Here is a 20,204-nt window from a genome sequence, read left to right as displayed (position 1 = left end):
CTCCCTCTCCCCCCCCCTTCCCCGAAGTAGCCGGAAGTGAAGTCCGCATGCGCCTCGACCGCGCTGGTCTTCCTATGTACAACGCAGTAAGCGGAGGCTGGCGTCCGGCGGGCGGAGCTTAACCGGGGCGTTTGCCGTGCGCGCGGAGAGCTCCGGCAGAGCGTGCGGGGTTGCATGGTAACCCCCATAGAGGATCGGAGAGCGTGATCTGGGTGAGAAGCAGATCGCGGGCCGGAAGGGCGGACGCGCTTGCCTATATGGCTTAGGTGGGCTGGAGAGCATAAAATGCTGATGGACATTTGCCCATGGCCCTTGGGCAGCCCTGCGTTTTCAGCCAGCTGTGCTTGCAAGGTAAGATCTGATGTTTGTTTCCTTTGAGGCGACGCGTTCCAGGCAAAACCTCATGCTTCTTTCGCAATGGCAACTTCCCCTCTTTAAAGAGAGGCTGTTGTGTTCCGGCTCTCCCGTCCCGAATCCCTAATTTCTCCTGTGCCTTCAGAAATCCCCTCCCCGCCATTTCTCTCTTTTTTTCCAGCTTACTGTTTGTAGGCTGCAAAACCGAGCAAGGTTCTTTTTTAGACCGACTTCCTGCCGATGGTAGACTTACACTTAACTGAATCGTTATGTTTCGGTTGGCTATCCCTTTCATGATTATTTTAATCTGTTACACTCAAAGACTTGGCCAGGTCAATGCCCGAGACTAATAGCACAATCCTGTATATATATTTCTTGGAAGTAAGCCCAATTGAGCTCCGATGTGCTTTCTACTAAGTAGACATACTGTACATGGGATCGCACTATTTCAAGTACAAGATAGGTGTACACTGCCTGGTGTGAAAATACACAAGCTTCTGTGTTACATGGAACTCTTTATTTAGATTTCTTGCAGAGTTTGGAGTACAGTAGTGCTGCATAAATGTTGCTACTTGAACGAAACACTGTTTTTGAGAGAAGCTTGCAGTATGACCTAGGAAGTGGTTGATGTAGCCCATCTGCCTTACTTTTTATATAGATGTATTCATTTGGTATAGATCAGGTAGCTTGGCTGTCTATGGATGGATAGCGAATATCTAAGTAATCATTCTCTCCCCAGTTCATAAATTATAATGGTTTGGAATTGCTTTCCTCCTTTTCAATGCTATGTTTACTTTGTAGCAAAAATGGTAAATTTGCCTGATGAAGAGCTTTGTGTAACTTTGAACCTTACGTCTCCTACAGAGCCAGGCCCATTAAAAATAATAATAAAGCCTTCTAAACAAAGCTCAAAAGAAATATAAGAGGTATTACGAAATAATTGTTTATTATTAGAAATTGAGGTTTAAGCAGAATGTGGATTATGCTAGGATTCATTTTTTACATGCATAGATATGACCTAGAGTTAACAGCCCAAATACTGATTGGGGTGAGTGGCTTAGTCATTTATTATATTGTAAATGATTAATAATTTCAAATTTGAACTTTAAGTATTTTGTGGTTTTAGGGATTAACTATGAAATTTTATTATTTTATCTTGCATAATATTTTCTCAATTATATCTAAATTCCTAGTGGTAACAACCTAAATGAACTCTCACTTTTTCTTCTTCTCTTGAAAGATTCTCCATCATCTAAATGGCTGCCAGTTGAGCTATTTGCTCTGATAACTAAAGAAAGCATCAGACTAGCTAATGTAAGTTAACTTATACTGCCTTTAGCATTTTTGACTTGCAGTCTGTTGATCAGTTCTGGGCTACTCCAGTTCAAATGATAGTTTTATTAAAGCAAATAAACTGTAAATTATATTTATCTCCAAAATGCACCTGTTTTGTGATTTTGATAATATGCCATTTTTATTTGTTAGTTTTAATTAAATAATGGACTAATCTGATAAGGCACATTATTAATTAAAACATGTTTAGTTTATAACAACCATGATAAGACTTAAAGCGCAATCCTATACATTTAGAAGATGTCTCACTTTGTCCAACGTGCTTGCTTTGCAGATTCTAATGTGTTTAGGTCTGCAGCTTAAAAGTTACCTAGGAATGACGGTGCAATTCTGTGCATGCCTACATAGAAAAGTAAGTCCCATTGTTTTCTGTGGGATGTGCTCTCATGGAGGTACACATAATAGTGGTGGGGAACTTGTGGCCCTTCAGATGGAACTGGACTAACATTGGCCCCAGCACACATGACCAATAGTCAAGAATGATGGAAGTTTTAGTCCAGCAACATCTGGAAGGCTACAGCTTTCCCACGGCGTGTATAGTGGCACTTACTTCGGAGTAGACATGTACAGGATTGCTCTCACTGTTTTCTGATGTGCTCCTCATGCTTCATATACGTTGTCTTGGTCTTACAAGAACTGTGTTGTAGGCCATTGTTATTCCCATATTATAGAGCTAAAGTAGTGAAGATACCAGACAAGTTCAAGCTTGAACTGTAGGTTGCATCATGGACTTGCAACATGCTTTAAGGACTGCCCAGTGGCAAATCATAGGCTTTGTTTAATTTACGTGTCTCTGATGAATGGTGAAGTTAAATTTAGAAGTTGGTCATAATAAAGCTCATCTTACGAAGACTTAAGACTGATAATATTTTTTACAATAATGTTTCAGGAATCAACCATGTCCGTTGGGAAAAGTTTACAAAATGATCTCTCCAGAAGGGTAACTCTGTTGTGAATTTTTTTTTTTTAACTACCATGAAAATACTGTGACTTGAGCCTTGGTTCCTTATGTTGACATTTTGGCCTGCTCAGAAATGTTTTTTGCATTTTCAAGAAAAAACGTGTCCCAGAAATTGAGCTTACTTCTGCTGGTATTTGGTTTTATCTGGGGCATAATGTTACTGCGCTACACCTTTCAGCATCCAAGGCAACAGAGCAGTGCTGAATTGCGTGAACAAATACTTGACTTAAGTAAAAGGTATGTTAGAGCACTGGCAGAAGAAAACAAGAATATCATGAATGGTGGTAATGGAGTCTCGATGGCAGGATACGGTAAGACATAATAAACTTTCTTTGAGGTCATGTCTCTATTTAACTCTTAATTTTAGAATATGAAATGCAATACCAAGCATACTTTCAAAAGTTCTTATTTTTTTGTAGAACTATTGTCTAATTATTAACAGGGAAACTGTTATAGAAACGATCATGGCTATGAAATCCCACATTTAGCTGAGGTTAAGAAATGCACAGTGTTTTATATCCTTGAGAAAAGTCATTGGTTTATTGAGGGTATTAGGATACACATAATATTCATATGTATATGAATTATATATCCATATTTTGGAGTCCTAGAAAATGGCCACATCTGGAAAGGTTTAACAGAAGTAGTAAAGGTATCAAATTGGGGGGGAAACACTAGAATTGGCTAGGTATATAATTTTGAAAACTGTACACTGTAAAATACGGTGGTACCTTGGTTCTCGAACTTAATCTGTTCTTCCTGCACTCAAGCGGAAGCTGTGGAAGTCGCGTCAGATGTTCAGCTTCCAAAAAACGTTTGCAAATTGGAACACTTACTTCCGCGTTCATGGCGTTCGGGAGCCAATTTGTTTGGGAGCCAAGCTGTTCGGGACAAAGGTACTACTGTATCTTAGAGAGCAGCTGGTAGAATTCAATGCATATGTTAAAACACAGTCATTCTTTTTATATGCTATGCACAATATTTCCTAGAACTCACTACCAGTGGTGTGGATAAACAACAAGAAGAAAAAAAACCAAAGAGAGATGGCTAGTTCTGTGCCAGTTGGACTGAATGAAATGAGAAAGAATAAGAAATCCATTCTCTGTGTGTCAGTTTCTGAAGAAAAAACCTAGATGAAGCAAATAAATAAATAATCAATATAACCAGATATGTTATTCAATGCCTAAATGCACTAATTGGAAAGGGGTGGGTCTAGGACCAATAAAACAAAAATTTGGTTGTGGGGGGACTTGCATCTCCCTTTGTAATTCCTGTTCTTCAGCTATCTTGGCACAGTAAATCACTGAGCCTCTTGGGCTTGCTGATCAGAAGGTCGGCGGTTTGAATCCCCGTGACGGAGTGAGTTCCCGTTGCTCTGTCCCAGATCCTGCCAACCTAGCAGTTCGAAAGCAGCCTGTGCAAGTAGATAAATAGGTACTGCTGTGGTGGGAAGGTAGACAGCCTTTCTGTGCGCTGTGGTTTCTGTCACAGTGTCCTGTTGCACCAGAAGCAGTTTAGTCATGCTGGCCACCTGACCCAGAAAGCTGTCTGTGGACAAACGCTGGCTCCCTCGGCCTGAAAGCGAGATGAGCACCGCAACCCCATAGCCGCCTTTCACTGGATTTAACTGTCCAGGGGTCCTTTACCTTTAGTATGAGCACCTATGCTTCTTTTACTATAAATAGTTCCACTGTGGAGTGCAAAATAGACAGGATTCCTTTCTGTGTTTGTTTTTTCTCTAGCTGATCTAAAACGAACGATCGCAGTTCTTCTAGATGACATCTTGCAACGCTTGGTCAAACTGGAAAACAAGGTTGATTACATGGTTGTAAATGGCTCAGCAACAAATACTACAAATGGGAACTTGATGCCAGCAACTACAAGCAAACGGGTAAACAAAGTGATTCTGACTGGTGTCTAGTTCTGTTACAATAGGGAAAAAAACACAAACCAGTGGTTGGCATGGAGGTCTGCATCCTGTTGCAACAGGAAATGCTGAATACAGTTCTAACTTCTTTTATATCAAGCTCTAAAACCTTTTAAAGATAGCTCTTTCATAAAGCAACACTGTACAACATCTTATTTAAAAGAGATGCTGGAAACATAGCTAGTGTAGTAAGGAAAGTAGATAATGTGTACATCCATATGTGAGGTTCTATGATAATCATGGCGATTATGATCATGAAAAAGAGGTAGATTTAATATCTAAATATCTATTTAAATATAAATCTAACATATCTTTGGAAATTTTAGCTTAATCTTGTGACCTGGTTTACTAATGCATAGCAATGAAGGATAATATGAGCCTTTAATATGAGTGCTGGAAATTTATGTATGTGTAAAGTATATTTTAACATCACCTTTGGCTGATTGATTTCTACAATGGATATCATGTTGTGGATAACATCCTAAAATGGTGATCCAAAGAATGTCTTTTATTTGCACTATCTGTGAAATAGCTAGAGAGAATGTATTAAAAATACTATCGTTTGTAAAAGCTTAAAAGGGCGATCTGCCCAAGTGCACACACACTTGCTACAGAATTAGGACGCTTAGATGATCAAAGATAATCTGTGATGGTACATAGCTGTTAACAATAAATAAATGTATGTATTTAGCAACTGAAGATAAAAACCTTAAGTGATAGAAGCCACACTTACCAGGTATTGAACACTGCTAGCTTTTCGTCCATTGTTTTTTTGGTGAATATTTGAGTATCCTACAGCCTATGATGAATGTAACACTAGCTCTTAAGTTACTCTTTTGAAAGAAAACCAAGAGTGACAAGCTGAATTTAGATGAAGGGAAGCAAGACACCTTGATACTTACTGAAAAGATGAGCTAGAGGGGTATAGTCTCTCAGACACTGCTGCTTTGCAATGGCCTTTTGAATGAATGTTGGTTGTGAAACAGTAGTAAATCCTGGTGGATTTGAACCCGAGCTCTTCCATGGTGGACTTTAAATTGAGTGGGAGCAAAGGTGAACATTGCCTTATATCCATGTTAGCCTTATAGCAGAGAATTTGCAGCAAGGGTACACTATGTTACACAGTGTGCTTTTTGTATCCTAAATTATAAAAATAAAGTGCCAGTCTTGAGTTTTTGCATCTATACGGAATGATCTCTAAAGGGTTTGTTTTGGTATTTTATGCTTAAAATATGCTGTGTAGGTTTTTTGGTTTTTTTTAAAGAACTTTTATTTAAAGGGAGAACAAGATTTGCGGTGCTAGATTATATACCGTCCTGAATTATTATCCCTGCAGATGATTATAGCATCTGGATAGAATAAAATAAATAAAGTGAAATATATGGTCAAAGGTTTTGAGTGTCCAATAAGTTCTTATCCTCAGTAGGAGTGTATTCATGATTTTGCATAAAATGAAAATCTGTGGTTGCTTTCTACATGTTTTAAACGGCTTACCTTTTAACCGTTGCTTTAAAAATTAAATGACTAGAAGTCACATATCACAGGCTAGACTTGGTAAATAAAAACACTAATGGTATATTCTATTCTACTCAAAAGTAAACCTAGGATTAATCCTTGCTAAACTCAGCGAGGCTAGCTTTGGAGTACAGTGGTACCTCGGGTTAGATACGCTTCAGGTTACATACCCTTCAGGTTACAGAGTCTGCTAACCCAGAAGTAGTGCTTCAAGTTAAGAACTTTGCTTCAGGATGACAACAGAAATTGTACTCTGGTGGCGCGGTGGCAGCAGGAGGCCCCATAGGCTAAAGTGGTGCTTCAGGTTGAGAACAGTTTCAGGTTAAGAACAGACCTCTGAAATGAATTAAGTACTTAACCCGAGGTACCACTGTATACATTTCACAGGATTATATCATAAGGCTACATTCCTGAGCACATACATTTCTAAGCCTCCTGAAACTTTTTTTGGTCAGTAAATTTTATTGGGACTTGATTCAAAGTACATTTTCACAAGCTACGGGACAGTCTATCCCTTAACATGAGGATAAGGGAACATACAAGAGGCTAGCATTGTATGAATCCTTGGGTTACATTATGTAATGAGTCTACCCGTTTATCTACCGCCTTTGAAAGTTTGATGCAGAATTTCTCTTTGTTGTGTGACATTCTCCACTAGTCATATACAGGAGCAGACCTGACGGATCAGGGCCAAATGCCCATCTAGTCTAGAATTCTTTTCTCATAGTGCTCAGCCAGATGCCTATGGAAAGTCTGTAAGGAGGTTTTGAGTGCCATTGTACTCTTTCCCACTAGTGATTCCGAAAGTATGATATACAACATTGGATGTAGATCATAGCCATCATAGCTAGTAACCATTTGAAGCTTTATTCTTCATGAATTTGTCTAATTCTCTTTTAAAGTCAGCCAAGTTAGTGGCTGTTACCACATATTGTGGGGTGAATTCTGTAGTTTATGCATGGGATGAAGAAGCACTTTATTTCACCTCTCCTAAATCTTGCAGCATTCAGCTACACTGAATAATAATAATAATAATTAATACTGGGCTGCTCCCAACAGAATATTAATAATAGAAAGTGACAACATCAAACATAAAAACTTCCCTAAACAGGGCTGCCTTCAGATGTCTTCTAAAAGTCAGATAGTTGTTTATTTCTTTGACATCTGACGGGAGGGCGTTCCACAGAGCGGGCACCACCACCAAGAAGTCCCTCTGCCTGGTTCCCTGTAACTTCGCTTCTCGCAGGGAGGGAACCGCCAGAAGGGCCTCGGAGCTGGACCTCAGTGTCCGGGCTGAAAGGTGGGGGTGGAGATGCCCCTTCAGGTATACTGGGCCGAGGCCTATTATGAGAGAGGGGCTGAACTGGAAGTTAAGAGAACTGCGTGCAAAATAAATGCAGCACTTTTTTTAAAAAAAGTTTTTCACTTAGCAACTCTCACGCTTGAGGAGGCAAGCTCCTTTTTAGTTTAAAAGCAGCTTGTCTTTTCTCCTGGATATGTTACAGAGAAACCTAAACTAATGTTTTGGTTCCGTGTTCTTTCTCTAGCTTAATTTTGTTTTGGGGGGGAGGCAATATTATTTGTGTATTAATGAATTGTATGGAGAGCTTAATATAAAAGGTGAAATATCAAAATAATCAAGAGCCACGTCTTCTGCTGCTAGTCTCAACAAATGTAAATACTGAGACATTACTAAATGTTTGTAGCAGGACATTGTCACCAGCGCTGCTCCTGGACTTGATCTGGAGTGAAGAATGCTTTCAAGGAGGGCAAGGACAGCTTGAACCAACACTGCCAGTGGCCAGGCAGGAGGGGAACTCCACCCCGGTCCCCCTGTGATAATTTTCCTTGCAGTCAAGCCAGAGGACACTTTAGTCAAAAATCCCTCACAAAATGGCTACGAGGTTTTTTAGGCTGCAGGGCTCTTTTTTTCTTTCTTTCTTTCCAGTGCATAAGGGTGGTAGCAGCTACCTGGAGGCACAAGAGGTTGCAAGGCTGAGGATGTTTCCACCAGATCCCTGGGGTCCAAAAACCATGAGTGAGGGCAGCGAGCTGAGTTCAGATTCCATTCCTCAGGTCCAAGCATTTTGCTGTTACCTTGAGAGTTTAAAATTCCAAGTCTGCAGCACAACTGAAGTGGTGTGAGCCATCTTTTAAAATGGATTAAAACTCTCTGTGTTATACATATTGATGCAAAAATTGGGGTTTGGCTTTTGCTGCCCCAACTCCCCATGGGATTCCATGGGTCCCCTAAGTCCATGATCGGTCAGAGAAGAATGGATGGAGGGAGGCAGGATCCAGTGGAAAGCAAGGCAGATACTTGTTCTTCTGTTGCAACAGAGTTCCCTTCCCCTCCTTCCAAGGAGGGAGAGACCCTGAACAAAAGTGTGCTTTTGACATTGCCCAACCCACTTAGCCAAAGAGCACCCCAAAATCATCACACATACATCATAGGAGGTGGGTCTACAGCAGAAATCCTGTCCGCCAGGATACCTAAGAATGGTCCCTGATTGCATTGCCTGGGCAATCCTTTTGTGATGACTATTACTTTACTTGACCTGAATCCAGGTCACAGGCTCGCCCTATTCATACACAAAGACGCTCTTAAAACAGGATTTGTCAGGATTTGTAAACGGGGAGAGGGGGGGGGGAGAAAACAGGAAGGCTTTCCCCATTTGCCTCCCTTAACCGCAGAGGAATACAGTATTTGAGGTCAAAATGGCTTCAGGATTGCTCTCAAGACACATGGTTTATACATTCAGATACGTGTGCATTTATGAATATTTATAGTTGGGGCCTTAGGATTGCCAATAATAATATTAAACTGGGTTAAGTTCGAACTATCGAGGGGGAGTTAGCGAGGCGTGAGTTCTCACCCCGCCAGCAAAAAGCGAAAGCCGGCGCCGAAAGGCGCGCTTAGAACCGTCGCTTAGAGACCCAACAAACGGCAAGGGTTGGCAAGCAGCCGCCTCTCCCGCCTCTCCTGGTGGCGGGGAAGGGAAAGGGGAGGGCCGCCTCTTTGTCTCCCGCGAGGCCCTTCAGTCCTCGCCGCCGCGTGTCTCCCTCTTTCGGTAGGGAAATCCGGCCGCGGGGACGACTCACCCCGGCGCCAGCCCCGGCCATGGAGCGGCTGACTTTGCAACCGGGGGCCGCCGCGGCCATAGACGAATACCTGGAATACAAGAGGTGAGCGGGACCGAGGGGGACGAAAAGCCGCCGGGGGGGAGGAGGGGATCGCTTGCGGCGATCGCCACTGCGTAGGTAGCGGGCCGAGGGGACGGGACGCTCCGCTCAGGTGGTCTCCACTTTTTGTTGGGGCTCGGAAAACCCAAAACTCACGAGGGGCCCTCTGAGCATGTGCAAAGGGCACGTCCTTCACCCCGAGCAACCTAAAGGACCGTCTTTCCGCACAGATCCTGGCAACCTGCCTTCTTCACTACTAAGCGTGATACTCCTGAGCGATGCGCCGCCTAGGCATGTTTTTATTGTTTACTCTCTTTGTAAGATGCTTTGAGGTTTTTTCTTTCCCCCCACAATCAGTCAGTGTCAGTGAGCAAAACACATAAGAGAGCTGTCCGTGGGGCACCAGTCTTGCTTTAACAAGGTGGGTGTCTTTAACAGGGCTAGCCTCTGATTGTTAAGCGCTTGAAAGAGTATTTAATTCCAACCGAATCTAAAGATAGCTACTTTTTGTGGTGAGTTGAAATCGGTTATAGGTTTTAGTTTAAGGTGTGAGTGACTAGGTCCTAGGATATGAAGTCGTATGGAATACATGTTTAAACTTTATGATTTATAGCCTTTTTAAAGAATGAAGTCCTCAACTGCTTCCTCCAGTTAGAGGCAGTTAAATGGGAATGTTCTATGAAATATGCTGAGGATCGTAGCACTGTTTTGATGTTGGGACATAGATATGAGCAGAAATAGAACACCCAGCAAACATTGTCTCTTCACTTTCTACTTTCTCCCAAGCCACAGACATTTCAACAGTCTTCATTTTTGTGTGTGTGTTATCAGAACATTGATGTTTGTAATTAAACATGCAACGCTTCTTCGTAGAATTGTAGGCGAAGATGATGGAGGGAAACTTTTTACTCCTGAAGAATATGAAAAGTACAAGAAAAAAATGTTACCAATACGGTTACAAAACAGACTGTTTGTGAGCTGGAGATCACCAACTGGCATGGACTGCAAACTTGTGGGCCCCGAAACCCCATGTTTTTGTACTCACAGGTGAGGCATTCTGTGCCCTACATAGACATTTCCTGTTCAACGGAAGTATTTTTTTGTTGTGCAGTTAGCTTGAGAACTTATGGCTTGCAAAGCTTTAGGAAGCATTTATTTTTATTTATTAAATTACTGTACGCCTTTCATCCAAGGATCACAGAGCGGTTTAGAATATTTCTTAGATCAGGAAAATTGTTTCATAATATTCCATATAAATTATAAATGCATTAAAAATGGGGGGAAAAGAGCCCCTTCATGTTAAGTTTCAAGTACCTTGGGATGACATTCAAAGGTATATTCCAAATAATTTGAATGGTCTACAAATTTAAGTGTCTAAATATTTTACTGGGATCCCCCTCTGCCATGGTCCACATAATGCAAAGCTACGGTTTATAGACAATTGCTTACTAAATGATGGTTGAACACGAACATCCAGCCCAGCCCAGCACCTTAACCATGGTTTATTGACCACAAACAAACCATGCTTGTAAGCCACAGTTTGTTATTGGTTTATAAACCTTGGTTATCATTACCAATGGCTTTAACATTACAGTGCGCCTTCATTTCCCCCCTGGCACATGTAATGTTCAGACTTATTTCAGTCATGGCTTTGAAGAAGCAGCAATAATTTTTCTCGGCAAGACTAGCACACAGTAAAAGACTGACTCACTACCATAGAAATTTTCTATGTGCCAGAAGATTCGAGAGAGAGGCTGGGTTGGTGGCAACCTCAGTCAAGTGGTTTATTGAACCTGGTCCCATTCATAAAAGATTGGGACATGATTGCTTAGAATAATATTTTGTAAATAGCTCAACTGTTGTCTGGGGACAGCCATTCCAGCAGTGGGACAGCAGAGAAGCAGGGCTCACTCCATCAGTTCTGCTGCGACAGGCCACCTCCATCAGGTCTCCCCATCCCTTCAACCATCATCTGGGAGCAGCTATTCCATCAGGCTGCCTCAGTGGGAGAGACAGGAAGCCGGGCTCATCGCATCTGCTTTGCTAGAGGCCCTGCTCCACCTCCTGCCTCTGAACCGTGCCAGCTGCCCAATATAGGAACAACCATCTAGAAATTGATGCCTGAGTTTTGAGTTTTATTTTCCTTTTTCCTCCTTGTCCTTTTCCCCTTGTGCATTGTATTTAAAATTAATAATAATAATAATAATAATAATAATAATAATAATAATAAATTAAGAATTTAAGTAGGACGTGTCTTGTTTTGATTTCATGTATGCCACTCTGGATCTGCCTTTTTGCCTGAAGAGTAGAGTACAAATTCTCTAAATAAATGGTAAATAAATAAAGCAAATGATCGCTGAATAGTATGTTTACATTTCCCTTCCCCCAGGTATAAACAACACAAAACAGACTTTGAAGAGATCCCAAAGGAACGTCCTATTTCTTTACCCTGTAGGGTGGGCCCTTGCCCATGCAAATCTTATAACTTCATTCCTCTCAATGGGACTCAGCCCATCCGCTGTAGATGTAAGCACTTTGCTGATCAGCACAGTGCGGCACCTGGGTTTCCATGCAACACATGTAAGTGAGTTTTGGATAATTAAGCATGTCATATGTAAGTGTAGCAGCTTTTCATTACACAAATATGTCCCTTGAGGCATTGTGTGATACTATAACCATGTATATTTGTAGGTGTGGAGAGTACTAATGAAAATGTGGTGGGTTCTGTAACTAGGAAACTCATATTCAGCATGCAAGCTCAACATTGTATTTCACATTCCAAATCTGGTTAATTTGCATATTATTAAACCATTTCCTGATTTATGCTACTTCCGTATTTGGAAGTCTGAACATGGGCTTTTTGAAGGATACTTTTTCTGCCACTGGCAGCTTTCTGTATAAGTAGAGTCCATCTGAACATTATTGTTTAAATATGTTTCATTGTACCGGTAGAATAAATAGTATTTATGATCGCCGAATATTGTAGGCCTTAGATTTACACCATGTCTGCCCTGGACTCAAAGAATACACTTACGCATCCTATTAAGCTGTTTCCAGCTGTAGCAATTGTTTGTGTAGTTGGTGCTACAGAGAGGAAATACTCAAACAAAACTGCCACTGAGTGAAAGGGAGTCAAATATTTTGGTCTATCTGATGCTATCTTAAAATGTTTTGAATTAGGTTCCAAATGTTCAGGGTTTCACAGTTGCTTTACTTGTGGATGTGGGCAGCCAACATATGCTCATGAAACAGTAGTGGAAACAAAAGAGGAACGCTTAACCCAAGGAAAACCAGTGGGGCAAGATGTCCCATATGCCGCCATGGGAGGACTAACTGGCTTTAGTTCACTAGCAGAAGGATACATGAGACTTGATGACAGTGGGATAGGTAAGAATTGGGGGACTTGAAATGAAAAATTGAATTTACATCTATCTGTTTTTTGCTTTATTGATAGTTCCAAAGTGTATCAGATAATTTAACCAGATTGCGACGTCTGTGTAGTTTTAAATTATAAATATAGGTGCAGAGGTACCAATCCGGTAGTCTGGTGCCCCACAGAATGAATGGTATGTTTTTCCTAGCAATGTGCAGTTGGAAAGACAAGGTCAGCACCATGGGATTTGACCTGTGGTACCCCGCAAGCCTTGGCCTTACTGCCATGCAGTTTAACATTCATATGAAGCCATTGGCAGAGATAATTTGGAGCTTTGAAGTTGGGTGTGGCCAAACTGATGATTCCCAAATCTATGGGTGGTATTCAACTAAATTTTACTCATTGTGGACCTCTTGACATTAATAGACTTAATTTAGATGTCTTAATTTATTTCAAAAATTTGAGTAAAACCTGGTTGACTACCACTCTCTTGGCATTTTAACCCTTATCAGTTTGGAAGCTGGGGACAAGTGATAAAGTAAAATAATAAATAACCTGAAACTGATTCCAAAGAAAACAAGTTCTCATGGGGGACTTGCTGTGTCTTTTTTGGGTAAAGTACTATTCATCCTAGCAAAACAAGTACAGATCCATGGATTTCTCCTAAGCCTACTTTGTCCTGGAAAAGCAGATAATGGCACTGGTGAAGAGTGCATTTTTATCATGGGTAGGCAAACTAAGGCCCGGGGGCTGGATCCGGCCCATTCGCCTTCTAAATCCGGTCCGCGGACGGTCCAGGAATCAGCGTATTTTTACATGAGTAGAATGCGTCCTTTTATTTAAAATGCATATCTGGGTTATTTTTAGGGCCTGCCTGGTGTTTTTACATGAGTAGAATGTGTGCTTTTATTTAAAATGCATCTCTGGGTTATTTGTGGGGCATAGGAATTTGTTCATTTTTTCCCTTCAAAATATAGTGCGGCCCACCACAAGGTCTGAGGGACAGTGGACCAGCCCCCTGCTGAAAAAGTTTGCTGACCCCTGATTTTATCATTTGTATCTGTTGCAAGCGCTCTGACGCAGAGGGGGTCTTGTCATTCTTATCTACATTTTTGCAGCCTTGAGGATTGACTGTAGTACAGGGAGCTGTATCTGAAGATGACTTAGAAACTATAGCAGCTGGATGTTGCCCCCTTCTTCCTAAATAAATACAAAGTTAGGAATCCTGGCCCATTTCGTAGCAACTATCATGACTGCCCATGCTCTTCCAGGCCTAATGTGATTGGTGCTTTCTTTTAAAACGCTGCACAGCCTGTGACCAAAATAGTAGAGCTCCTCCCTGCACAATTTATAACCCACCCACCCCCATTTCAAATGACCCCAGGGAGGAATTGCACATGAAACAATATAATAATTAAATGCTGAATACCACCACCAACAAAATAGGAAACATCAGCTGCAAATTAACAGAACATAGGCAGACAGCAAGTGATAAAATCTGAGCCATGGGCATATTACACTTAGCTCCTTCCAAAGCCAAAGTAATAAATCTGGCACACACCCGTTTTCGTTATGCTTTTATCTATATTTTCAAACATTTGTTTTAATTTAATAACAAGTATAATTCTAAAATGCTGAGTGTTTTTTAATGAGACCAATAACTGGTCTTCAATTCAGGGTGCCATTTTCTATCTCCGTGGTAGATCACCACATTTCTTTTTCAAGACAGAGTTGGCTAGCTTTGTTGGACTTGCTTCTTGTTCGTCTTACTGAATCAGCAACATTTTTAATTTGTTTTTCATCGGTGGCTGCAATTCTTCATGTTTCTGGTTAATTTGGATTTCTTCTCCCTAAACTGCTGGTTTCATTTTAAGGAGCACCTTCCATCGAGTTCCTAGAATCTCCTGTAACCAACATGGATCATCCCTTCCTAAAAGCATTGCAGGGACCTTCTAGTTCCACGCAAGGACGTCCCCAGTTAACAGATGGTAATGGAATTACTTTTCTTTCTTTAAGTAGTCAATGTGTTACCTGATTAAATACACTGTGAGCAGCTGAATAAATGCTGCCTTTCCAGATACGTGACCTAGCATCAGCGATGGTGTAATGGTTGCAGCCTTTAGGGGATTTAAGTTTAGCACACATTTAAAATGTGTTTGCTCTTGGGACGGTTCAGCAATTAGGAGGTTGGAGTGCCTAGTTAAGGAAAGGTACTGTATACAAGATTGGCCCACCTATGAGGCTCAGTGAGGCAATCACCTGGCAGTGGGTACATGTGGCAGATCTGAGCCTCTGAGGAATGCATTGCTAGCTGCCTCCTGCGCTTGTCACCTGATTTCTCTGTCACCCCACCAGGGGCGCAGCTAGCTGCTCCGGCACCCAGAGTGGTGGGGGCGGGGCGAGCCGTCCACGGGGGCGCCGCAGTGATCTGCGCTCCGCCCAGGGTGGGGGGCGCCGCAGCAATCCGCCCAGAAGGGTGCCGCGGCAAGCTGCCCTCGGAGTACGCCTGGCGGATGCAAGACCCACGCTGCCGTTTCGGGTGGTGCGGGGCCCCTGAGCCCCACCACTGCTTGTTCTTCTCCAGCCTCCATCACAGTGGTATCTCGGGTTAAGCCAGTGTGGTGTAGTCGTTAAGAGCAGTAGACTCGTAATCTGGGGAACCAGGTTCGCGTCTCCATTCCTCCTCCACATGCAGCTGCTGGGTGACCTTGGGCCAGTCACACTTCTCTGAAGTCTCTCAGCCCCACTCACCTCACAGAGTGTTTGTTGTGGGGGAGGAAGGGAAAAGGAGAACGTTAGCCACTTTGAGACTCCTTCAGGTAGTGATAAAGCGGGATATCAAATCCAAACTCTTCTTCTTCTTCTTCTTAAGAACTTAATTCGTTCTGGAGGTCCGTTCTTAACCTGAAACTATTCTTAACCTGAGGTACCACTTTAGCTAATGGGGCCTCCTGCTGCCGCCGCGCTGCCGGAGCACGATTTCTGTTCTCATCCTGAAGCAATGTTCTTAACCCAAGGTACTATTTCTGGGTTAGCGGAGTCTGTAACCTGAAGCGTCTGTAACCTGAGGTACCACTGTATTCTCCCCTGCCACCTTCAGCATGCCAAGGTTTCCCAGGGCTGCCTCAGGCGGAAGAGATTATGGGGAGGGCGGTGGCAGTGGAAGGGGCGGCACCATTTTCTGTTTTGCCTCAAGTGGTAGAACATTCCGGGTCAACCCAAACTGCATTAGTCGTTTTGTGCAAATTCAACAGAAAAAGAAAACTCAAGTCACTCTAGGCAGAACGTAATGAAGACTTGGTAGGGTACTCTGGCAGAGAGCAAGGGGGTGTATGTGATCTTCTGAGGACTGGGAAGTACATAATACAGTTCCTGTGTTCTGACAACTAGAATAAGCTTCCTTCCAGGATTCCCTGTACAGTTGGAGTCCAGGGAGTTGATGAAAGAGGAGAGGGAGATGACAGAGGGTCTGAGAGAAACTACTATGTCCAGTAGGGATGCGGGTGGTGCTGTAGTCTAAACCACTGAGCCTCTTGGGCTTGCCGATCAGAAGGTCAGCGGTTTGAATCTGCTCAATGGGGTGAGCTGCCATTACTCTGCCCCAACTCCTGCCAACCTAGCAGTTCAAAAGCACACCAGTGCAAGTAGATAAATAGGTATCGCTGCAGCGGTAAGGTAAACGGTGTTTCCGTGTGCTCTGGCTTCCGTCACAGTGTCCTGTTGTGCCAGAAGTGGTTTAGTCATGGGGGCCACATGACCCAGATAGCTGTCTGTGGACAAACGCCGGCTCCCTCGGCCTGAAAGAGAGATGAGCGCCGCAACCCCATAGCTGCCTTTGACTGAACTTAACCGTCCAGGGGGTCCTTTACCTTTACCTTTTTTACCTTACCATGTCTGGTGTTAAACTTGGGATACATTTTCTCATGGATGCTGTTCCTATAAATAGGCGTTTGAGGTGGGCTGATGCATTTGCTAGTATGTTTTGGTTTGATGTACTAAGGATTGAACAATGAGGGCAAGTCAAAAGCAGGAGTGAACCTTATTTACACATATTCTCTTGTCAAACAAGCTGATTCAAGATGGTAGTTATCTTTTCAATTTCATGTGCTGGCAAGTGTGATTACAGGAGAGATTAGAGGTGCTAAGCATGTTTATTTGGTTGTAAGTTCAATTGATTTCAGTGAGCCTTGCTTTCCAGTAAGTATGCTTACGAAATTCTAATGAAATTAATTTTTAATACATTCTGATCTGAGAAGCTCTGGAACAAGAGATGATATCCACTTGAGCCATACTCAACAGAGAAGACCCCTTGATCTACTTGAGTATGACTAACATTTGATATTGCCCAGATACAATTCTAGAATTTATCTAATTAAAAGTATGTTGCTTTTAAGGAGGTGCAAGTACAGCAATGCAAGTTGCCTCTTTAAGAAAACCTGACGAAGATGACATGGCTTATTTTGAAAGACAGTATCAGGAACGGGTAAGCCATTGCATACGTAGTTTAAAGCAAAAGCATTTCTTTAAAGCTGAAGATAATTCGCTTTTGCTGAATGTGAGACATTTTTAATTTCTATATAACTTTGTTAAAATACTTTAGGGAATTATGTTGGTATCTCAGAATCAAATGTGGTTGTAGAGAAGGAAATATCAGGTTTCTCATAATTTATTAAGTGATAGAAATTTAAGCAGATAAACACCGCAAACTGGTCAAATGGATTTACCGAGAGCAATGATTTCCTGTGGTAAGTTTGCTTAGTATTGGCTTGCGGTGACACAGAGGTGGGCTTTTTCCCTGATGGCTCTGGTATTGTGGCATAATTTCCCTGCTGAAATATGAGAGGCCTCCTCTGTCTTGGCCTTCCACCAGCTTTTGAAGACATACCTGCTTACCCAAGCATTCACTTGATCTCTTGGCCAGAGCCTGTTGTTTTAATTGCTGTGCTGTTTTAATGGAATTGTTTTATTGTATATTTTAATTATGGTGTCTTTTTTTAAATAGTCTGTATTTCTAACAATGTTATGCAGTTACGTTTTCATCTGGGCATTAAGCAGCAAATGAATAAATTAATAATAGCAATAATGATTATTTTTTCCTTGTGCTCCCACCATCTCCTATTGCAGTCTCAACATTACAGTGGACCCGTGGGTTACATTACCTTCGGGTAATGTAACTTTTGGGTTTTGCCACACACACATGCGCAGAAGCACTCTACTGCGCCGCGTGCGTGCGCAGAAATGGCGCCTCTAGATGCAGACTTTTTGGGGTACATACGGACCCCCAGAACAAATTAAGTTCGTATCTGGTGGGTCTACTGAACTCCGATCTTGGTTTTGCTTTGTAGTGGCCAACCACTTCAACTGTGAAAAGAAGTGGTGAAAAGAAGGAAGAAACCAGAAAGTATATAGCACACCAGAGTGGCTCACAGTGAGAAATGGCATTAATGCTAATAGGGTAGAAAAGTGGCTGGATTTAGGTTGGCTGCAGCTAAGTACAGGCAATGTGAAATTTGGCAGGAAAATGAGCATAGCTCACTCCTTGAAGCTGCTTTGTTTTATAATTGGCTAGGTCTTTAAGTCAAAAGAGGTTATTTTATAAGTGAATGTATTTTAATGTTTTCTTTTTTCTTTTTCATCACAGTTGAAGCAAGAAAAGGCTGCTGCAAAACAGAAAGGAAAGCGTCCAGTGACAAAAAATTCATGATAACCAATAAAACAAAAGAATACATTTTTTATTCATTGTGATTTATTAGTGTTTAGATACGTTTTCTTTAATGAAATCAGTATGTGAAGATTTTTCTATAAGATAATATGTGGTAGTACATCTATTTCTTTCTAGGCATGGAAGCAAAAATAATGTCATCCAACTAGATAGAATATGCCAAGGACAATGGTTTTCTCACTCACATGTTAAGTATCAGCAAAACATGTTTGAATACAGAGATCAAATAATAAAATTATATCCCTGTTCTTTTAGCTGTTTGGAGCTTCTTTTCTTCTACATAAATTTACACCAGTCAAAGGGTGATTTGTTTTATTTCCTTTAAAGTTTTAAAATGTTATCATTATCTATTTCTAATAAAAATATCAAGCTACCAGTGATAAAAACTCTGGATTTGAAAGGACAGCATGGGGCGAAAATACTCATAAAATTAGACTGTTAAGGTTATGATTTTCATCCTATGAAAGGGATTAACAATACAGTGAACAATAAGCAATCCGTCTGTATACTTTATTGAGCAAAACAGGATGAGATAATACTAAGAAGTGAGCTTGTTTGATAGCCACCTGCTGATACCTGCAGGTTTATGACCAGTAATTAGAGGCTGAAGAAAACTAATTAGGTTTAACATAAAGCTATACAGCAGAAATGTTGACATACCAGATATGTGGAGCCGAATTGTACACGTTTAATTTACTTGAAACAAGTCCTACTTGGTTCAATTAAACTTATACCTAACAGTACAATCCTTAACTATGTCTACTCAGAAGCATTCTTATTGGTGTTAGTATTATTTTAATTTGAAGTCCCATTGGATTCAAGGTAAATGGAATTCGGCTTGCAGCCCAACTTCTTTTAGAACGACAGCCTGACAGTGTGATCCTAAACTGTTTATTTCAGAAGTAAATCTCATTGAGTGTGCTCACACTTGCCTCCTAGTAAGTGTGCTTAGGGGTGCACTGTAAGAAGCACTTCTATGAATTTGTTAATACAGTGGTACCTCGGTTCTCGAACTCAAATGTGTTCTGGAAGTCTGTTTGACTTCCAAAACATTTGGAAACCAAGGCACGGCTTCTGATTGGCTGATTGGCCCCGGAAACAATACCGGCACCCAAAATGAACGTTCGGCTTCCAAAAAACATTCACAAACTGGAACACTTCCGGGTTTGCGGTGTTTGGGAGCCAATTTGTTCATCAATGAAGCCGTTTGGGAACCAAGGTACCACTGTATAGTACAGTCATTTTCAATAAGTGCACTTCATAAAGTACATTTTATCTTCTCTTTTACTCTGTAGCGCAGAACTCTTTTTAAGACAGGGCCACGTGCCAGTGGTGAGTGGGGACCAAAGGCAAAAGTGGGTAGAGCAACAAATGTACACTTTACCTTTGTCCAGACTAGTTTTTACACTCGCCCACACTCCTATCCTCCATCCACACAAGCAAGAGGCATTTTTCAGAGTTGAAGGACACATTCCAGCCAGGCAAAAAACACTGGGTACAAAATCGTGAGGGATGTGGCCAAGAGGCAGACTTTGATATTTCAAATTTCAGCAGTGGTCTGTGCAAGACCAAAAATCAGCACCTCCTGTATCTCGCTTTCCGTTCTTCCCAATTCAACACATCATAGTTGCAACACCCCCTAGGCTCAGTATAGAAAAAGAGGACCACATTTGGCCCCCAGGTCTGAGGTTCTCAACCCTTGCACAGTACATCAGATATGGACATCCTATGCCTTCCAGACCTTGAGACTACAACTCCCACACTCCTACACCATTGGCTATACTGGCTGCGGGTGATGGTGGTTGGAGTCTTAACA

The 20,204-nt window shown here is 41.8% G+C and overlaps 2 protein-coding genes and 1 long non-coding RNA gene across 5 annotated transcripts; 2 read left to right on the top strand and 1 right to left on the bottom strand.

Moving 5' to 3' along the window:
- Positions 1–61: 61 nt before the first annotated feature.
- Positions 62–5,985, top strand: CCDC126 (coiled-coil domain containing 126). Of its 2 annotated transcripts, XM_083578955.1 has the most exons (4): positions 62–351; positions 1,595–1,668; positions 2,597–2,979; positions 4,411–5,985. In XM_083578955.1, the coding sequence occupies exons 3-4, from the start codon at positions 2,742–2,744 to the stop codon at positions 4,587–4,589; spliced, it is 417 nt and encodes a 138-aa protein (XP_083435081.1). In that variant the 5' UTR covers positions 62–351; positions 1,595–1,668; positions 2,597–2,741; the 3' UTR covers positions 4,590–5,985. The 2 variants fall into 2 exon arrangements, with proteins under 2 accessions (XP_083435081.1, XP_083435082.1); XM_083578956.1 differs by lacking the exon at positions 1,595–1,668 and having other exon boundaries at positions 79–351.
- Positions 5,840–6,271, bottom strand: LOC310745863. The gene is made up of 2 exons (XR_014540402.1): positions 6,090–6,271; positions 5,840–6,054 (listed from the first exon to the last, which is right to left on the bottom strand). It is a non-coding gene; the product is annotated as an uncharacterized lncRNA (long non-coding RNA).
- A 2,552-nt stretch (positions 6,272–8,823) lies between these two features.
- FAM221A (family with sequence similarity 221 member A) lies at positions 8,824–18,394 on the top strand. Of its 2 annotated transcripts, none has more exons than XM_083578880.1 (7): positions 8,824–9,296; positions 10,167–10,340; positions 11,683–11,873; positions 12,474–12,680; positions 14,541–14,654; positions 17,061–17,149; positions 18,308–18,394. In XM_083578880.1, exons 1-7 carry the CDS (start codon positions 9,232–9,234, stop codon positions 18,368–18,370), a joined length of 903 nt encoding a protein of 300 aa, XP_083435006.1. In that variant the 5' UTR covers positions 8,824–9,231; the 3' UTR covers positions 18,371–18,394. The 2 variants fall into 2 exon arrangements, with proteins under 2 accessions (XP_083435006.1, XP_083435007.1); XM_083578881.1 differs by lacking the exon at positions 8,824–9,296 and adding an exon at positions 9,449–9,714.
- The last annotated feature ends 1,810 nt before the right edge of the window (positions 18,395–20,204 follow it).

The sequence above is a fragment of the Podarcis filfolensis genome (assembly GCF_964270895.1).
Source record: "Podarcis filfolensis genome assembly, chromosome: 12".
Taxonomy (NCBI): domain Eukaryota; kingdom Metazoa; phylum Chordata; class Lepidosauria; order Squamata; family Lacertidae; genus Podarcis; species Podarcis filfolensis.
The sequence above is the reverse complement of the archived record's forward strand: the minus strand, read 5'-3'. Positions and strand labels throughout refer to the sequence as shown.